This window comes from Melospiza georgiana, chromosome 7, assembly GCF_028018845.1.
Source record: "Melospiza georgiana isolate bMelGeo1 chromosome 7, bMelGeo1.pri, whole genome shotgun sequence".
NCBI classification, from domain to species: Eukaryota; Metazoa; Chordata; class Aves; order Passeriformes; family Passerellidae; genus Melospiza; species Melospiza georgiana.
The window spans coordinates 17,018,221-17,033,254 of record NC_080436.1 but is presented as its reverse complement, the minus strand read 5'-3'; the positions used below and the strand labels follow the sequence as shown (position 1 = coordinate 17,033,254).

Genomic DNA, 15,034 nt, shown 5'->3' with positions numbered 1-15,034 from the left:
CTTGCAAAACTGAACCAAGGCTGAGACTGGCCAAAGGTCAAAGGCTACAAGTTGGCTTTATAGCCTACACTAAAACCTATGTTATAGTCCACTTAAATCCATACTAGTCTAACACTGTCATTAAATATTCCTGGAGAAATCAGTACATTTATATTTCTGAGGAATATTCAACATTTGATATGTTTTTTGTATAACAAGGAAAAAACCTTACAATCCCTAAAACATATTTTTGTAACTATTGCAACTTTTATTCAAATGAGATGCAAATATTCCCACAATTAGAGGGCCATGGGCATTAGGCTACCTCAGAGCTTGCAGCCAGGATATTCCACATCACCTGTGCAGCAGGAAGCAGGGTTCTACATCAGTTTGCTATGATGAGATGCAGATCTAAATTTGGGATCTGAGCTCTGCAGATATGAGCCACTGGAGTACAAATTAAGACTAGAAAAACACACTGCAGTCTCTCTCATCTCTTTAACCATTCATCTGTAAAGTAGGAGAACTATTCAGTCTGTAAATGACAGTAAGCAGGAGTTATTTCATGAAGATGGAACAGAGAAGGTAGTATTTGAAATAAGTGTTCATTTATCTGTCATTTTCATGAGGCCACTGCTCTCTGATGAGAGATGGCTGAATAACTTGCCAGGGAAGAGAGTGTTTCAGTGGATCTGCTTCTAACTTAAATATCAAGAAAAGCAACTGCAACACAGAATTAATTTGCAAGCACAGAATTTTATAGATCCCTCATCACATAAGATTAATAAGTTCTCAAAATGGATTAGTTTCTTTCAGGTGCCTAATTGAAACAACATTTAAGGAGAGGAAACAAAGGCTAGTCATTCATCTCACTCAAACCCATTCAAGCATTTTATGCCTTTAAAAAAGAAAGATGAAGATCAAATGAAATCAAATTACAGGTTCAAAACAAAGGCACACATTCAAACACTTAACTTCCTATGAAATATTATAGGGTTTTTTGCAAGATTTTGCAACCTAACTTGTAATTATAAATTGTAAACTGTAATATAATTTTGTGACATTTCAAAACGTTTAAATTGCCACATAGGTTCAAAAATTTCATGGAAAAATTAATGGGAAAAGTAATAGACATGTGGCTATAGCTGTCAAACAGAAGGCTACAGCCTTTGGCTTAGCAAGTATTTGGCATGGAGTGACTAAAAGGCCCAAAGCCTCATGCTCCTAATCAACCAACCTGAAGATAAGATATTGTGGGTACTTTAAAGCTAGATAGTTATTCCATAATCAGTCTTAAGTAAAACTCTGCTGAGACAAATTTCATTGAACCAGGAGGCATGAACTCAAATATCCCAATTGAATTACATAATTATACTAATAGATGCCTATACACATATTTTAATTTTTCTTCCATAAAGCAAAGGAATACCCTAAAATGCTAAAAAACAAAACAACAAAAAGAGCTCTACTAAAACGTGCCACAGAAAATACTTTTTTTTTCCAACACATAATCAGGATTTCAGGGTTGCATACACTTATTTTGCTCATGTATCATCAGCCTGTTAAGTAGATGCAATACGAGGAAGGAGAGGGGGAGGCTTGGGTTATTTAATTCTATTCATTCCATGAGTAGAACTTTCATTGACAGTTGTGGGAATAAGTAAGACATGGCCCTTGGCATTTCAGCTTAGCAATCAATTAATACTGCAGTCATAGTAACTAATAACCTGATCTTCTTGTCGCAGTACTGTGTTTTTGCCAAGAATAATTTTTCAAAATTCAAGTAGTGATAATTTCTAGCTCTCTTTTCATTTAATCAGAATTTTAAATATAGTAATGCACTAGTCAGAAGTGTATTTCTTTTCCCTTAGGAATATATCAGATGTACTATGGAGGAGAAGAAAGAAAAGAAAATGAAAAAAATTAAAATTAGATAATGGCTATGGGGAAAAAAATTCCATCTTTGTTGATCAGTCATGCTGCCTAACAGAGGTAGTGGAAGATTTCCAGAGAAGAGGTTGAGAAGGTGGTACTAGCTCTTTGCTCTAATTACTGAATTAATCAAGCCCTTAAGAGTGAATTAAAGTCCTCTCCTATGCCTAGAATGCAGGAGAATTTACAGTCTAAATAGTCAGTTCACATTTTTACCAATTATTTAGTTCTATTATCTCCCTATCTTCCTGAATAAGCATGAATCAATATATTCAATCAATATTTCCATCCTCTATAGACCATTACAACTTCCACTTACATCCACTAAAAGGTTCTCTTGACTCCCAATAAGGATAAACAAACTGCAAAAACAAATGAGTGGCATTTTTAGTACATAAAGGTCTTTCCAAAGGAAATTATGATTTTTACCAACATGTTGTAGTCATAAAATTAGCACATTCTTAGAAGTATTGTCCACATATGAAGAATTACCAATTAATTAAAATAAACTGAAAATAATTTGGAATAAATGCAGGAAATACAACAGAAGAGAAGCAATGTAGGAAGAACCACTGTTACTGAAATTTTCACTTGTTGATATGTGTTACCTACTCAGAAATGCAGAGATATACACCAAAGGCAAACAACAATCTTAAGGTTTGGCTCAGGCTAATCATGATTAAAAAACGTCATTTTTCAGATTACAGATGTGAGCCACTGTCTCTTCTCTTTTTCCTTTCCTTTCCCTTTCCCTTTGATACAGTATTCTGGGAATTCTATAGGGCAAGAACTAATTCAGGGCATGATTTAGAAATTAACAGCAAAAACTTTGAAAGAGAAAAATTCAATAACTTTGGAAAAGGGATGCTGGACATTTATTAAATACCCTAACTGAACTGAGAAGTTTAGTCAGAATTTAATAGATTTTCAGTGATTTTAAATGCATTTTTTTATGCAACTTGAATGCTCTTGTAAGCTTTCCTCTCAGAAAAAAACACAAAAAACCCCCAAAAAAGCAAACCACGTTAGCTTAGTACAAAAGATTTCAAAGGCTTATTTTAAGCTTTTATAAGGGTGGAATGTACTGAATTCATCTCAACACAATAAGCTTTTTCTCAATAGCAACTTTTGCAAAAGTATCAATTGTAGATTCCCTTAGTGGATAAACTGAATGATTCACTTCAAATGGTACATTTTGTTGTTCGGGCAAAGTACATTTAACCATGGGTTGGCAATGGAGGACAGCAATACATGCTCAGCAAACTTGACTGAATATTCAAGATTAAAATTTAACTTCATGCTTAAATAATTGCCTCTTCAAATATCTCCCCAGCTAGGCCAGCTGAGAGAGGAATCACAGACCGTATTTTTCATCTGGTAAATAATTACCAAATAGAGTAGCCCATTCCACCTGTTCTGTCCTTGGCATTAGGCAGATTATGTTCTTTAATATTCATAGATTTTTCTCAAAAAGGTAATTTTCAGGATAAATATGTTCTGGATCTTTCAAAAGAAATTACATCATTGACTGAATGCCTTACTGTTCTGTGAATGATACATTCACCTTCATGTATAAATGAGCAAATTAATCTGTCTTTTCAGATTGAGGGATATGGGATAAATGTTTTTAAAAATATGTACATCTCTTTGATGTAAGAAAATTTAAGTTTCTCGACCTTGCACCATCAAAGACACTTTGCTGGTGTGACCACCTCTGCTGGTGTCCCTGAATAGCTATTGGTGCCTGAACTGGCACAATTCCTTCCATAACCAGAGCCTTAGAGCCAGTGAAACTCTGTGACTCGCAGTCAGCCCCATCAGGTGAGAACAGAGTGCCAGTGGTCCTGCATTGTCAAGGAACAGTTTCCTGCTGGGAGTTCCCTGCTAGCTCAGAGCCTTACAATGCTCTGTTCAAGCCTCACAACACAATGTTCAGGCACAGTAGAAGAACTGTGTCTGCCATTGTAGTGTCACTGAAATATTATTTCCAGAGCTCTCATGCAAATATATATTGCTACAATGTCACCCTTAATGACATCACCTTTTTCTTCATGAACCTGTATTTGTTATTATGCCTTATTGACTCAAAGATGCTAAAAGATCCTGCCAGTATATAATACAGAGCTACTTCATGCATTACAGAAAGGCAGTCTCTTCTAAGTCAAAAGTTCTCAAGTAGTTAAAGCCTTATTAAAGGGGCATTATACAGTCTGAAATAAGCAAAAACCCTGTATGGAACTGCAACTGCATAGATAAATCTGCCCCTGAAATCAAGTCTATTTTCTAACATACTGAGGCATATAAAAATGAAACATAATTGGAATAAACTATTCTGATTTTATACAGAACAGCATAAAAGTAGTCTCCACAATACAGATTTTTTCTTATTATTACTATTACTATTGCTATTTTTATTATTTAGCTTTGGAATACATTTTTTCCCTTTCATCTTGTAATGCTTATCTAGATTTTATTTGACTTATTTTCTTTTCAGTTAGCATGAATGAAGAGCTGCATTTACAAGGAACGGAACATCTGTCATGACTGAATTATCAGGCTGTATTTATTTCCTGTTTGACTCTAAATATCCTTCTTCCATTGCCTTGAGCCAAGTGGCAGGTACTAATGGAGAAAATTCTGCAAGATTTGTCAGAATTATTTATAATATCTATTAAGTTTGAACTTTTTCCACAGAGCAAATCTAAGGGGCTGGAACTGTGAGAGTCTCCTGGTTATTTTCAGCTGATGATGGATCTCAGCTTCAGCTACCAGAGTGTTTGATCTCTTTCAAGGAAGAAGTTGGTGCAGCACTGAAAGATGCAGCAGTCAAAAAGGAGCTTGTTAAACAAGCTAATTGAGTGACTTGGGGCACAGATAATGGAGCTCATAGGAAAGCAGCACTTACTTGATGCCTGGTGTCTGGGCTTTCCAACTTGCCATCAGCTCAGAACCTTTTATAGAGATATTGACAGTCACTGCCCCAAACCAATTTTTCCTCATTTTGGAAGGTTATACCTAGTGCCTATCCCTGTTTCTAAGAAGTCTACTCTCAGAACTTCTTAAATAAAATCTGTTGTATTGTTTCTCTGCTTTTGCCCTAACCCAAATCCACAGAGCTTTAGAAAGCTCAAGAATGGAAATGAGTATTGGCAAATATTACAAAAATGCTCAAATAAATGGCTATAGTGTAAAGAAACAAAGGAACAGACAAAGGGACAGTAAGGGGACCTGAAAAAATGTTTCATCCTCTGCTAAATGGTGTGAATTCTACAGCTATTTGAACCTGATTGTTGCACTTTAAATAAAGATTCAATATGTCATCAACATACATGCTTGAATGCTCTTCCATGTTCACACACAACTTTATAATATGATACAGGTTTTTCAAGAAACTCAAATGAAGTAACGATATATGGGGGGGAATGGGTATCTTCTACTGAAAGAAATTGGAACTGCTCACTGACAAAACCCTCAGTCTTATAAGGAGAAAAGTGTTTTTGCCAGAATAATGCCAGAGATTCATTTTTTAAGTAGGGGTGGTTTCCTGGAGCTGTGGAACATAGAAGGCTCTTCCTTGATCCTTGGCCCCATTACTGACCAAGTTCTGTGAGATATGTCATACTTGGACCTCTTTATTGACCTTCGCTTTGACTTTTCCTTTTGCTGTTTTCTTCTCTGTGCCTGTGAAGAATTGCAGAAGGTCCTTCAGCAATAGGTGGGGGACCACTGTCAGGAGCATTTTATCATCCTGTTTCATAGCATATATATCAGAACAGAAAGATGAAATAAGAGGATTCAAGTAACAAACTCTCTGTTTAATGCTATTCTTAATCTGTAGAGGTTGCTATTCCTGTCTACAAAGATATTTAAATGACCTTTCCCTCAGCTGATATTGAGGTCTGTTGCCCAAAAAAGTGGGGAAGAAGAGAACACCACAAACAGGATGCAATTTTAGATTGCTGGTGGAAGCTGAGGTCTTCCTCTGCTTGGACGCTTCAGCAATGGGTCAGTAAATTCATCAGGACAAAATCCAGGGATCAATACTGGTCTTAAAACAGCATGGGTATTTTCACATGAGACATTGCTGACACTGAACAGAAATTCATATGTAAGACACTTACTGAAGTTATTTGAACTTTGTGATGTATAAAATTGCATGTTCAGGCTCAGCAGGAACAGGTCCTTTTGCTTATGATCTAAACTATTATTTCTAATCTACTAATGAGTGTAATTAACTCAGTTCCAGACTCCCACAGAAGTAGCTCTGTGCAAGACAAAGAACCTGTATTCTTTGGTGGGAACAAGGACAAATGCAACCCCACAAGGTAACTCAGCTAACTCCATTTGACTCAGTGATACATACACTGCTTTGTTCCTTAAGGATTGGCTTCCCAGGATCTCAAGAGACCCTTTTTGTGTGCTTACATTTTTGAGTGACTTAGGTTACAGAATAATGGCCATGCTATTTGAAACATAATTATCTTTGCAGCTTGCCATGGAAAAGAGTGGTACTATGAAAGTACCAGTCACAACTATGGTGTTTTCCAGCCTCACAATAAATTTACTATTTGCAATTGTCAGTAAATTATAAATTTTACAGATGACCATTTACAATTGTTTTTAATGGGTAAGTGTCAAAATTTAAAATAGACCCATACTTAACCCATGTCCAACTAAGATATGGAGAGTCAGTCTACATTTCTAGTCTACATTTCTACATTAACACAAAAACCACCAGGTTAAAAAAACCCATCATACTGATTCTGAATTTCATGGAGACTGCATTAGTCCAAGGAAGAGAAATCAAAATCAAATACTGTAAACCAAAAGGTACAATGTAGAGGTAAAACAGTGAAGTACAAACCACTAAAATTAAAGAATAAAAGTAAAAAGTAGGTTTCATTATAGTGTCACTTTTAACTATTATTTAGAGCAGAATTAGATTTATATTTCTACATATATACTTCATAAATACAGATATAGGTACAGAAAGATATACATAAAATGTATGCTTAATGCATATCTATATGAGTAATGCTACCAAAATTTGGTAGGTCCACAAACTCTCAAGTTTCTTTGGTGAACACAGGTATTCAACAAATAAGAGCAAGACAAGGTACGTGTCTCAAGTGTATCCTGACTTCGTACATTGAAAAATCAGAATATTCTGTAAAATACTGGATGCAATAAATAAATATGATTAGACATCGTTGTGCAGTGAGGTCCAGAAGAGAAAAACTTTATTCATACACTGAACTAGCATTTTTGAAAACAATCACCATTACGAGGACATAGTAGTCCTAGAATTAAGAAAATAATCAGCGGATTATGAAAATCTTTCCAATCACTATAAAATTACATGTGTTTGTTTTCTTCAGGGTATTTTAATAATCTTGCTGTCAAGTTCTATGAGGGCAAATTAGCTAATTTAAAGATTTGCTTACAGCAAAAGCAATGCACCTGTTGCTGCCAGAGCCTATGTATATTCAGTGGTAGCTGTTTTCTCTGAGCATGAAATGCCTGCTATTTGTCTTGATATTCCCACACAGAGGCAGAAAGACTGGATTCCTCATTGTGACAATACTGTTCATCTGCACAGAAGCTGCCTCAGTTTAGAAACTAAGTAAATCTCAATTTATTTTCCTGGTCCTGGCACTACTGTTCAGACAGAGCCATGAATACTACACCCATTTAATCCCAGTGTTTGGGAGGTGTATGGAGGAATAACCAGTGCTTTATCTCTGAAGAAGGACTTCAAGCTCTGTATCATCTATGCAGATTTGCAAGGGGAAGGCACATGCCACAGAGAGAGTGCTAGGTCCATGAAATAATTCACAAATGTAGAACTGAGACATGTGCTGCACACTCCAGTGGTACCGAGGAAGTTTGGACAGACATCTTTGTGAGACCATTCTGCTTAGAAAAAAAACATAGAAAGGCCAGCATGCAGAAATAAAAACAGTGAGTTAGCCAGCTAATTTCAATACAGTCCATATCTTAAAACTCTTTCATTTAACCAAATACTTAGAACTTCTATTTTACTTGGAATTAACCCACGTGATTGTCAGTAATACTGCCAACAATAAACAGAAACTAAGCATCAAACGTTATAAAATAAATCACAGCTTTTCATTCATTTGTGTATTTACTGACCAACTATTCTGACTCATTTCTGTGAGCATTTCTTTCCAGACAACAGTTACATCTGACCTTTGGAATCTTACTTGCTTTAACTTTGTCATAAATGACCCAAGAGCTACATACGCTTCTTCTGATGTGCACAGACCTTCAGCTCATGTCAGTGACAACTGCATGCAAAGACCAAAGTTCTAAAATACAGTTTGCAACATTCTTTCATTTTGTTTTCCCCTCAGACTTACCTGGTTTCATCAATATAAACTGCCTCCAGCACAGACGCCGCATATTCAATATTCTTTTTTAAGTCCACCACATTAATGTCACCCTTCTCCAGCTGCTTTACCAAGCATCTTAATCTGTAGGAAAAAAAATAAAATAAAAACATCAGTATGATAATTCTATCAAATTTAGTGACTTCATTTTCTAATTGAAACATTGGAACCAACAAAACAATGTAGAGCCAAGGGCTATCACTCCATCTCTTGTCTTGGTTTAAGGAAATCTTACTTTAGAATGCACTTAACACTGACTGGTTTAATATTTTTATAGCTCGCTAAATTCATAAGGTGTACTAAAAAATGGCTTATACATTCCAGAAAGTCAGAGAGGACATTTTAACCATCATCAAAGCAATTTCCTATTCATTTGTGACATTACTATTATGCCTCAGTCTCTAACTTTAAAAAAATAAATAAAAATTAAATTAGCGTGTTGTCTCACTATAATTTTTCCATGCTTAGGTGGTTAATTATATTTTTATAACCATGGTATACTGATTTTTCTTCACTTAAATGTCTTTAGTTTTTATTTAGGCCTCCAGTATGTTTTTGCTGCAGAATTTATTCTCTTATTAGTGTGAGATAATATGGAAGTCTGTTGTGTCTGTGCTTATAAAAAATTCATCATTATACCAGAGGAAAGGCAGAGCCCATGGCAGTAGGAAAATCCAAATATTCCCAAGTGTGCTTTAAACTTTTAGTTTTGAAGACTTTGTTTTACAGTACAAATATGGATACGCCCAAAGGGGATTTTGTAATGCACCAACTCATGTCTCTGCAGCAATACACTTCCACAGACACACTCCTTGAATACTAGATTTTTCCTAAACTGCTGACAAGAACACTTCTGACACTGCTCAATTTAACCATACAGAGTAGATAAAGCACTAGAGTGAAATTAAAACCTTAGAGGTGTGACTAAATGGATGCTTAAAGTATAGGTATTTTCCTTCTTCCTGTGCCCTATCTCTGAGTAGAAATAATCTACTGTTTTGTAACAAGTAAGATAAAGATTTCTGTAACTAAGGATATATCTATTGTTACATAACTTCCAGTAAATAATCCTCTTTACGTGCAGGAAAAATTGTGAAATGACCATTTAGATAAAAAGTGCAATGAAATTGATTCAGCATTAAGACAACTACTTTCAGGAAAAGATCATATTTGTGACATACACCAGCATACATAAAATATGCAAATATTATATGAAGAGAAGACTGAGGGGACACCTCACTGCAGTCACAACTTCCCCATGAGGGAAAGAGGAGGGGAAGACACTGATCTCTTCTGTGCTGACAGGGACAGGACCCAAGGGAATGGCCTGAAGTTGTGTCAGGGGAGGTTTAGGTTGGATATCAGATAAAGATTCTTAAACCAAAGAGTGTTTGGGCACTGGAATGGGCTGCCCAGGGAAATAGTCCCAGCACCAAGACCAGCAGAGTTCAAGATATGTTTGATCAACACACTCATGCACATGGTGTGACTTGGGGATGTCCTGTGCAGGGCCATGAGCTGGACTTGTGTGCCCCTTCCAACTCACCTTACTCTGATTCTATGATAATAATATATTTCATATATATATACTATAAATTATTTTCATTGTGTGCGTATATTATTTCATTGGATCTAATTAAAATATATAAAAAACAAAATTAAAGTGATATTAAAAAAATCATACACTTGGAAATACTGTTCTATCATAAAATCATTTTCATGTTTTTCTACATATTTATTTGGCCTAAGTACGGTTATGTTCCAGCGTGTAAAGGTAATTTTAGCAAATGGGGTTTTAAGACCAACCTCCTCAGTTCTCTAAAGCCTTAATTCAATTCAAATTAGCCTAGCACATGCAATAAATAAGGCTCTTAGCAACCATATTTACTTGGTATTTTACACAGTGCATTGCATATCAGTGGAATGGAAAACGTAGCGTTAAGAAATTTTCTCGGAGAAATGAAGTGGGCAGATGAAATACTCTGGGAGCTCATCTCCTACACAGAAATAACCATATGCATGGGAGACATTTCCAGTACATAACTTCTTCCACTTCAGAGGAACCTGTAGCTGCAGAAGGTTATTCACAGACAGCTCCCAGAACCCAACACAGGTATCTCCTGGGGCGTGTGCTCCTCGCTACTGCACACAAACACACACTAAGCACCAGTGCCAAAATGCCCAGGTGGGGCTGGCAGCATCAGCGCCACTGCTTGCAAATAGCTGTAGGGTGTTTCTGGCACTTCCACTGCTCCCTCCATATTTGACTGAGCACATCTCCAAATCACGCTTTCCAAAGTGGGAGCATAAATAAATTTGAAAACTTGTTTTCAAATACACAAAAATAAATTTGTAACACTGCACGGCAGGGGGCCAGGCTCTGGTAGAACAATATCAGCTTAAAACAGATTCAAATCCTACCATTTCCAGTGGTTCCTCATTATCTGAGGCAATAGATCAGATGACAGGTATTTGGAACAATTTTTATGCTTGTAGATGTAAATGAGTCCCTGGGGGAGCCTTTAAGGCACAATAATCTTGCAATGTCTCACTGCATAGGTGACAGCCAACAGAGGTAACCTGCCCTGTGGGTATAGCTCATGTTCAGGAGGAATGCAGAACACAATAACAGACCAGATGATTTGGAAACACTGCTCAGGCAAATCTGAAGTGATTCTGAAGATATTGCAGATTCACAGAAGGACACAAGTGAGCTTTTCTCATGCATGATTCTTTGTGAAGATGTCCTCAGGAGTCCTTAGCTCTCCCAGTGCAGATCTATCATAGTATCAAGGGATAATTTGGTTAAAGGCACCTCCACCAGGTACAAGCTCTTGCTCAAGACAGGGCTAACCTCAAAGATAGGTATAACTTCAAAGTTAGATAAAATTACTCACAGTATTTGTGTTCAAGCTTTGAATGCATGGAGATTTCAAAAACTCTTGGAAAAAAACGGTTTAAATGGTCAATCAGCCTCATGGTGCATCATGTTTTCACAACATCTAACTGGAGTGTCCTTTGTGGCAACCTGCGTGCCCAAACTTTGCTGCGCAGTTCCAAGAAAAAACTGCCTCTGCCTATGGTACAGCTTCCCACTAGGAAGCTGGACACAGCAATAAAATCCTTCCATTTTGTCACTGATAAGACACTTCTTGTGTGACACTAATGAAGGCTACCCCAGAAGTTAGAAAAACTGACTTTCAACAGCATAATTAAGTGGGTTATAGTAGTATATGAACAGTCTGAGCACACTCAATATCTTCTGCATTAAAGTGAATAGCCACAGAGCTTAGGAGCTGACATTTTAATAATGAAACTAATAATTTAGCAAAGAATAAACATCAATTTATAAGACTAAGTAGCAAGAATTAACACACCTGTAGTCCACCATTCAACAAGACAAAGAAACTTGTGAAAAGGACAAGGAAAGGTAATTAAAAATAATTATTTCTTCAGCTGTATTGGGAGGATTTTTATTTGTTTGTTTTCTTTTAATTGTCATAAATTGAAAATGAACATTAGAAATACTATTTGAAAACCTGAAGTGTTACTTAAAACTGGAAGTAATTGTGTTCACACCCAGCCTGTGAACAGTGCTACTAAGAAATAATAGACAGCAAAGAGAAAAAACTGGAGGAGCTATTTTGTGAAAGAGAAAAAAGGACTATTTGAGCTGGTTTAAGATGCAAAGAAAATTGTATGCAGAACTAATGTGATAAAAAAAAACATGAAAAAAAGATTATGCATCTGAGGGCACCTTAAAACTGCATTATAAAAAACAGCAGCCCCAGTTTGTAAGGGAGAAAAGAGACATCTGCAATTAATAAAAGCAGTGGGTGGAGAACCATTTTCTGTCATCTTGGGTAAACATCATTAACAGTGCTGTGGGATTAAATGCTCTTGTGGACAATCCAAATGCACTCTGCTCCCATCTCTCTTCAATAACAGGGCTGTGATGTTGCTGGGGCCTGTGTTTCCCCAGCCCTCACCTCTCTGTGCAGCTGATGCCACTGTCCTGCTGTGGGCAAAAACCCCTGAGGCCCACCCAGCAGAACCAGAGGAAGCAAGGATTTTACTGGGAGATGAAGAAGCATTTCTTGATTAACAATATCAAAACCACAACTCACTTGCTTCCAATTTCCCCACTAAAATTCTCCCATGTTTGAACTAAAGTTTTTTTAAATCTACTGTAACTTTCTGGGGTTATACCAAATTAATTGAGGATAGTTTTGTGATGTTATCATGTTATTTCAAAAAGCTTCCTATGACATTTTCAGTTACTCCAAAAAAGGAAAAAGCAGAAAAAATTTTAAAAGGTAAGGAATAGGTGATCAAATATGACTTTTTTCGATGTCCTCATGAGAAAGTCTTCTTTTCTATGGAACCAAGGAGAAAGTCCAATGAGAAAAGTATGTTTGGAGATACTGAATAACAGTCCTAAACATAGGCTGAAGTGCTAACAAGGAAAGGTGCAATGACGGCATTACTTAAGAAGGGGTATTTTAAAGTAGAGAGGCAGACAAGTTGGACAGTTTCAATTTCAGATTAAACTGCCACTGTCATTTCCAAGATAAAATAAATTACTAGCAATCACTGAGAATAAATCAGTGTTAAAGGTCCAGCTTAAGAGTCTTAAAGAACCAGAAGAGGAAAATTCACCCTGAAGTTAACTTCTGAACCTGAGAGAAAGACCCTCTGCCTGCTTTCCCTAAAACACCTTTATTTTCCTTGTAAGTCTCCCCATCACTGAGCATTGCAGAAAAACAGCTTTCTAGCTTAAACATCTGGACTTCACTTAAAACTGTTTTGGAAACTTTGAACAAAAAAAAAAAAGCTGGCTTTTGCTACAGATCCTATTAAAAGGGAAGTGAAATAAATCGTAAAAAGTAAACTATAAACTAACCTTGCTTCCTTCTATATTTTGAAATTAGTGAAAGTCACTGTTGAAGATGGGCAATGAACACACTGGTAATTCTTTAAAATAATAGACACTTTATTGTCAAATAAAGAGAAATTATTATTGATATTCATATTTATAGTGCTGTAAAAACAATTATCTGTGTTGTTTAGAGCAACTCCAAGATGTAAATCATTATCTTCCCATGAACTAATTGAGAAAAGCCTAGCTGTGACAATTGTGACAATGTGTGAAAAAGTCTAAGGACAGAAAAAAGATATATTTTTCTGTAAACAAGTGTTTCATGTTCTGTTTGGGCTATTTAATATTGAACAATAAAATTAGGTGGATTATTGTCAACTTTATTATAAAAGTGATTTGACCCTCTAAATGAACATCACAAAGTAAAACTGGATTGATGTGTAATGTGAAATTAAAACTAAAGAAGAGGAGGGTAACAATATCCTGACAATATGGACAGTTAAACACCATTAGTTTTTCAAAACTTTGGAGAAAGGGGACATTTTCCTCTAAAGTTATCTGTAATTAAACCACAAACCAGTTCTACTGCCTGTAGTGATTCTTGTAAGAATCTGTTGAATAATTTTCACCTGTAGAAAGTGAGTTCCTCAGCTTTCCAAGGCAGAAATTACATCCTCGCTCAAACATGAATGCTCTTAAAAAGGGTCAATATCCAACAATTCCAAATCCCTATATGAATTGCCCAGGTTCCAATTATTTTTATGTGAATTGGTATAATTGGAATTTTACATCTTTCTATTTAGAACATGCATGTATAAAATAAATCTTTGTATAAATACACCATTCCATCCAACAAATTCAAATAGATGAGAGATGCTGAAGAAATATACACAATATGGTAGCAAAGATTCAGGAGTGACCCCTTTGGGTTGCCACTCCTGTTTCCCTGCTCCTACCTGCAGTCACAAAGTGGCCAGTTATCACAACTTCAAGATGGCTAAGCTTGAAGTAAAGGTATTTTACTTAATGTCAGGGAAACAAAAGCTGATATTGAAATATTTTGCCCAGCAAGGCAAGGCCAGCATATCAATAGGGACTAAGGGTTAGAACTGGCAGCTCTTGACACAGACCTTGTGCTTCACTTCCTTGAAATCATAAAAAATGCAGCTCCAAATGCAGTTACCTAATATGTCTTCTGATTAGAGGGGCTCTCAATAAACACCTCAGTGAAGAAATACAAAAAAGTGTTTTCACTGCTGCAAATGTGTCTTATGAACTTAATTCTCAGCCACTGCTGTGTCTGAGCTTATGCACAGGAAGTCTTGTGGTTGCTAAGGGTTTCATGAATCACATGTATTTCATGATTATTTTAAGCATTTAAGTGGTACACGCTGATCTGTAATTATGATTCAGTCATTAGAAAATAAATATTGATCATGCTGGTAATTCAGACAACATTTTAACATACCAAAACTTCAATCCCATATTGAAGAATTGAAATAGAAGTTGTGCAGCTATGTAGCAACAGTGAATTTTACATTTTCTTAATGATGATACTCTGCTTTTTCATGATGATATAATTGACTTGGTTGTTCAAATATTATTTTTATGCAAGATGAAATGGTTTTCCCTCCAACAGGCATTCTCTATTAGGCTTCAATTTGTTTAACCTTATCCTATAAATATAATATTTACCACTCTAATAGGACATAAATATTATCCTTTGTGTCTCATTTAGTAACATTTTTTAAAACATTTAGTCAAAATTCCTACATTTGCTTTAGCACCCAGCTGAAATCACAGAACACCATGGAAACTCCACAGGTTTTCCACC

General features: G+C 36.0%; 1 protein-coding gene across 4 annotated transcripts in view; it reads right to left on the bottom strand.

Moving 5' to 3' along the window:
• Window positions 1-15,034, bottom strand: part of PDE1A (phosphodiesterase 1A) — a 142,130-nt gene that overhangs the window by 45,682 nt on the left and 81,414 nt on the right. For all 4 annotated transcript variants that reach the window (XM_058028585.1, XM_058028586.1, XM_058028588.1 and 1 more), the window contains one exon: window positions 8,292-8,405. In XM_058028585.1, coding sequence (XP_057884568.1) covers window positions 8,292-8,405 — 114 coding nt within the window. The remainder of the gene's footprint in view (window positions 1-8,291; window positions 8,406-15,034) is intronic.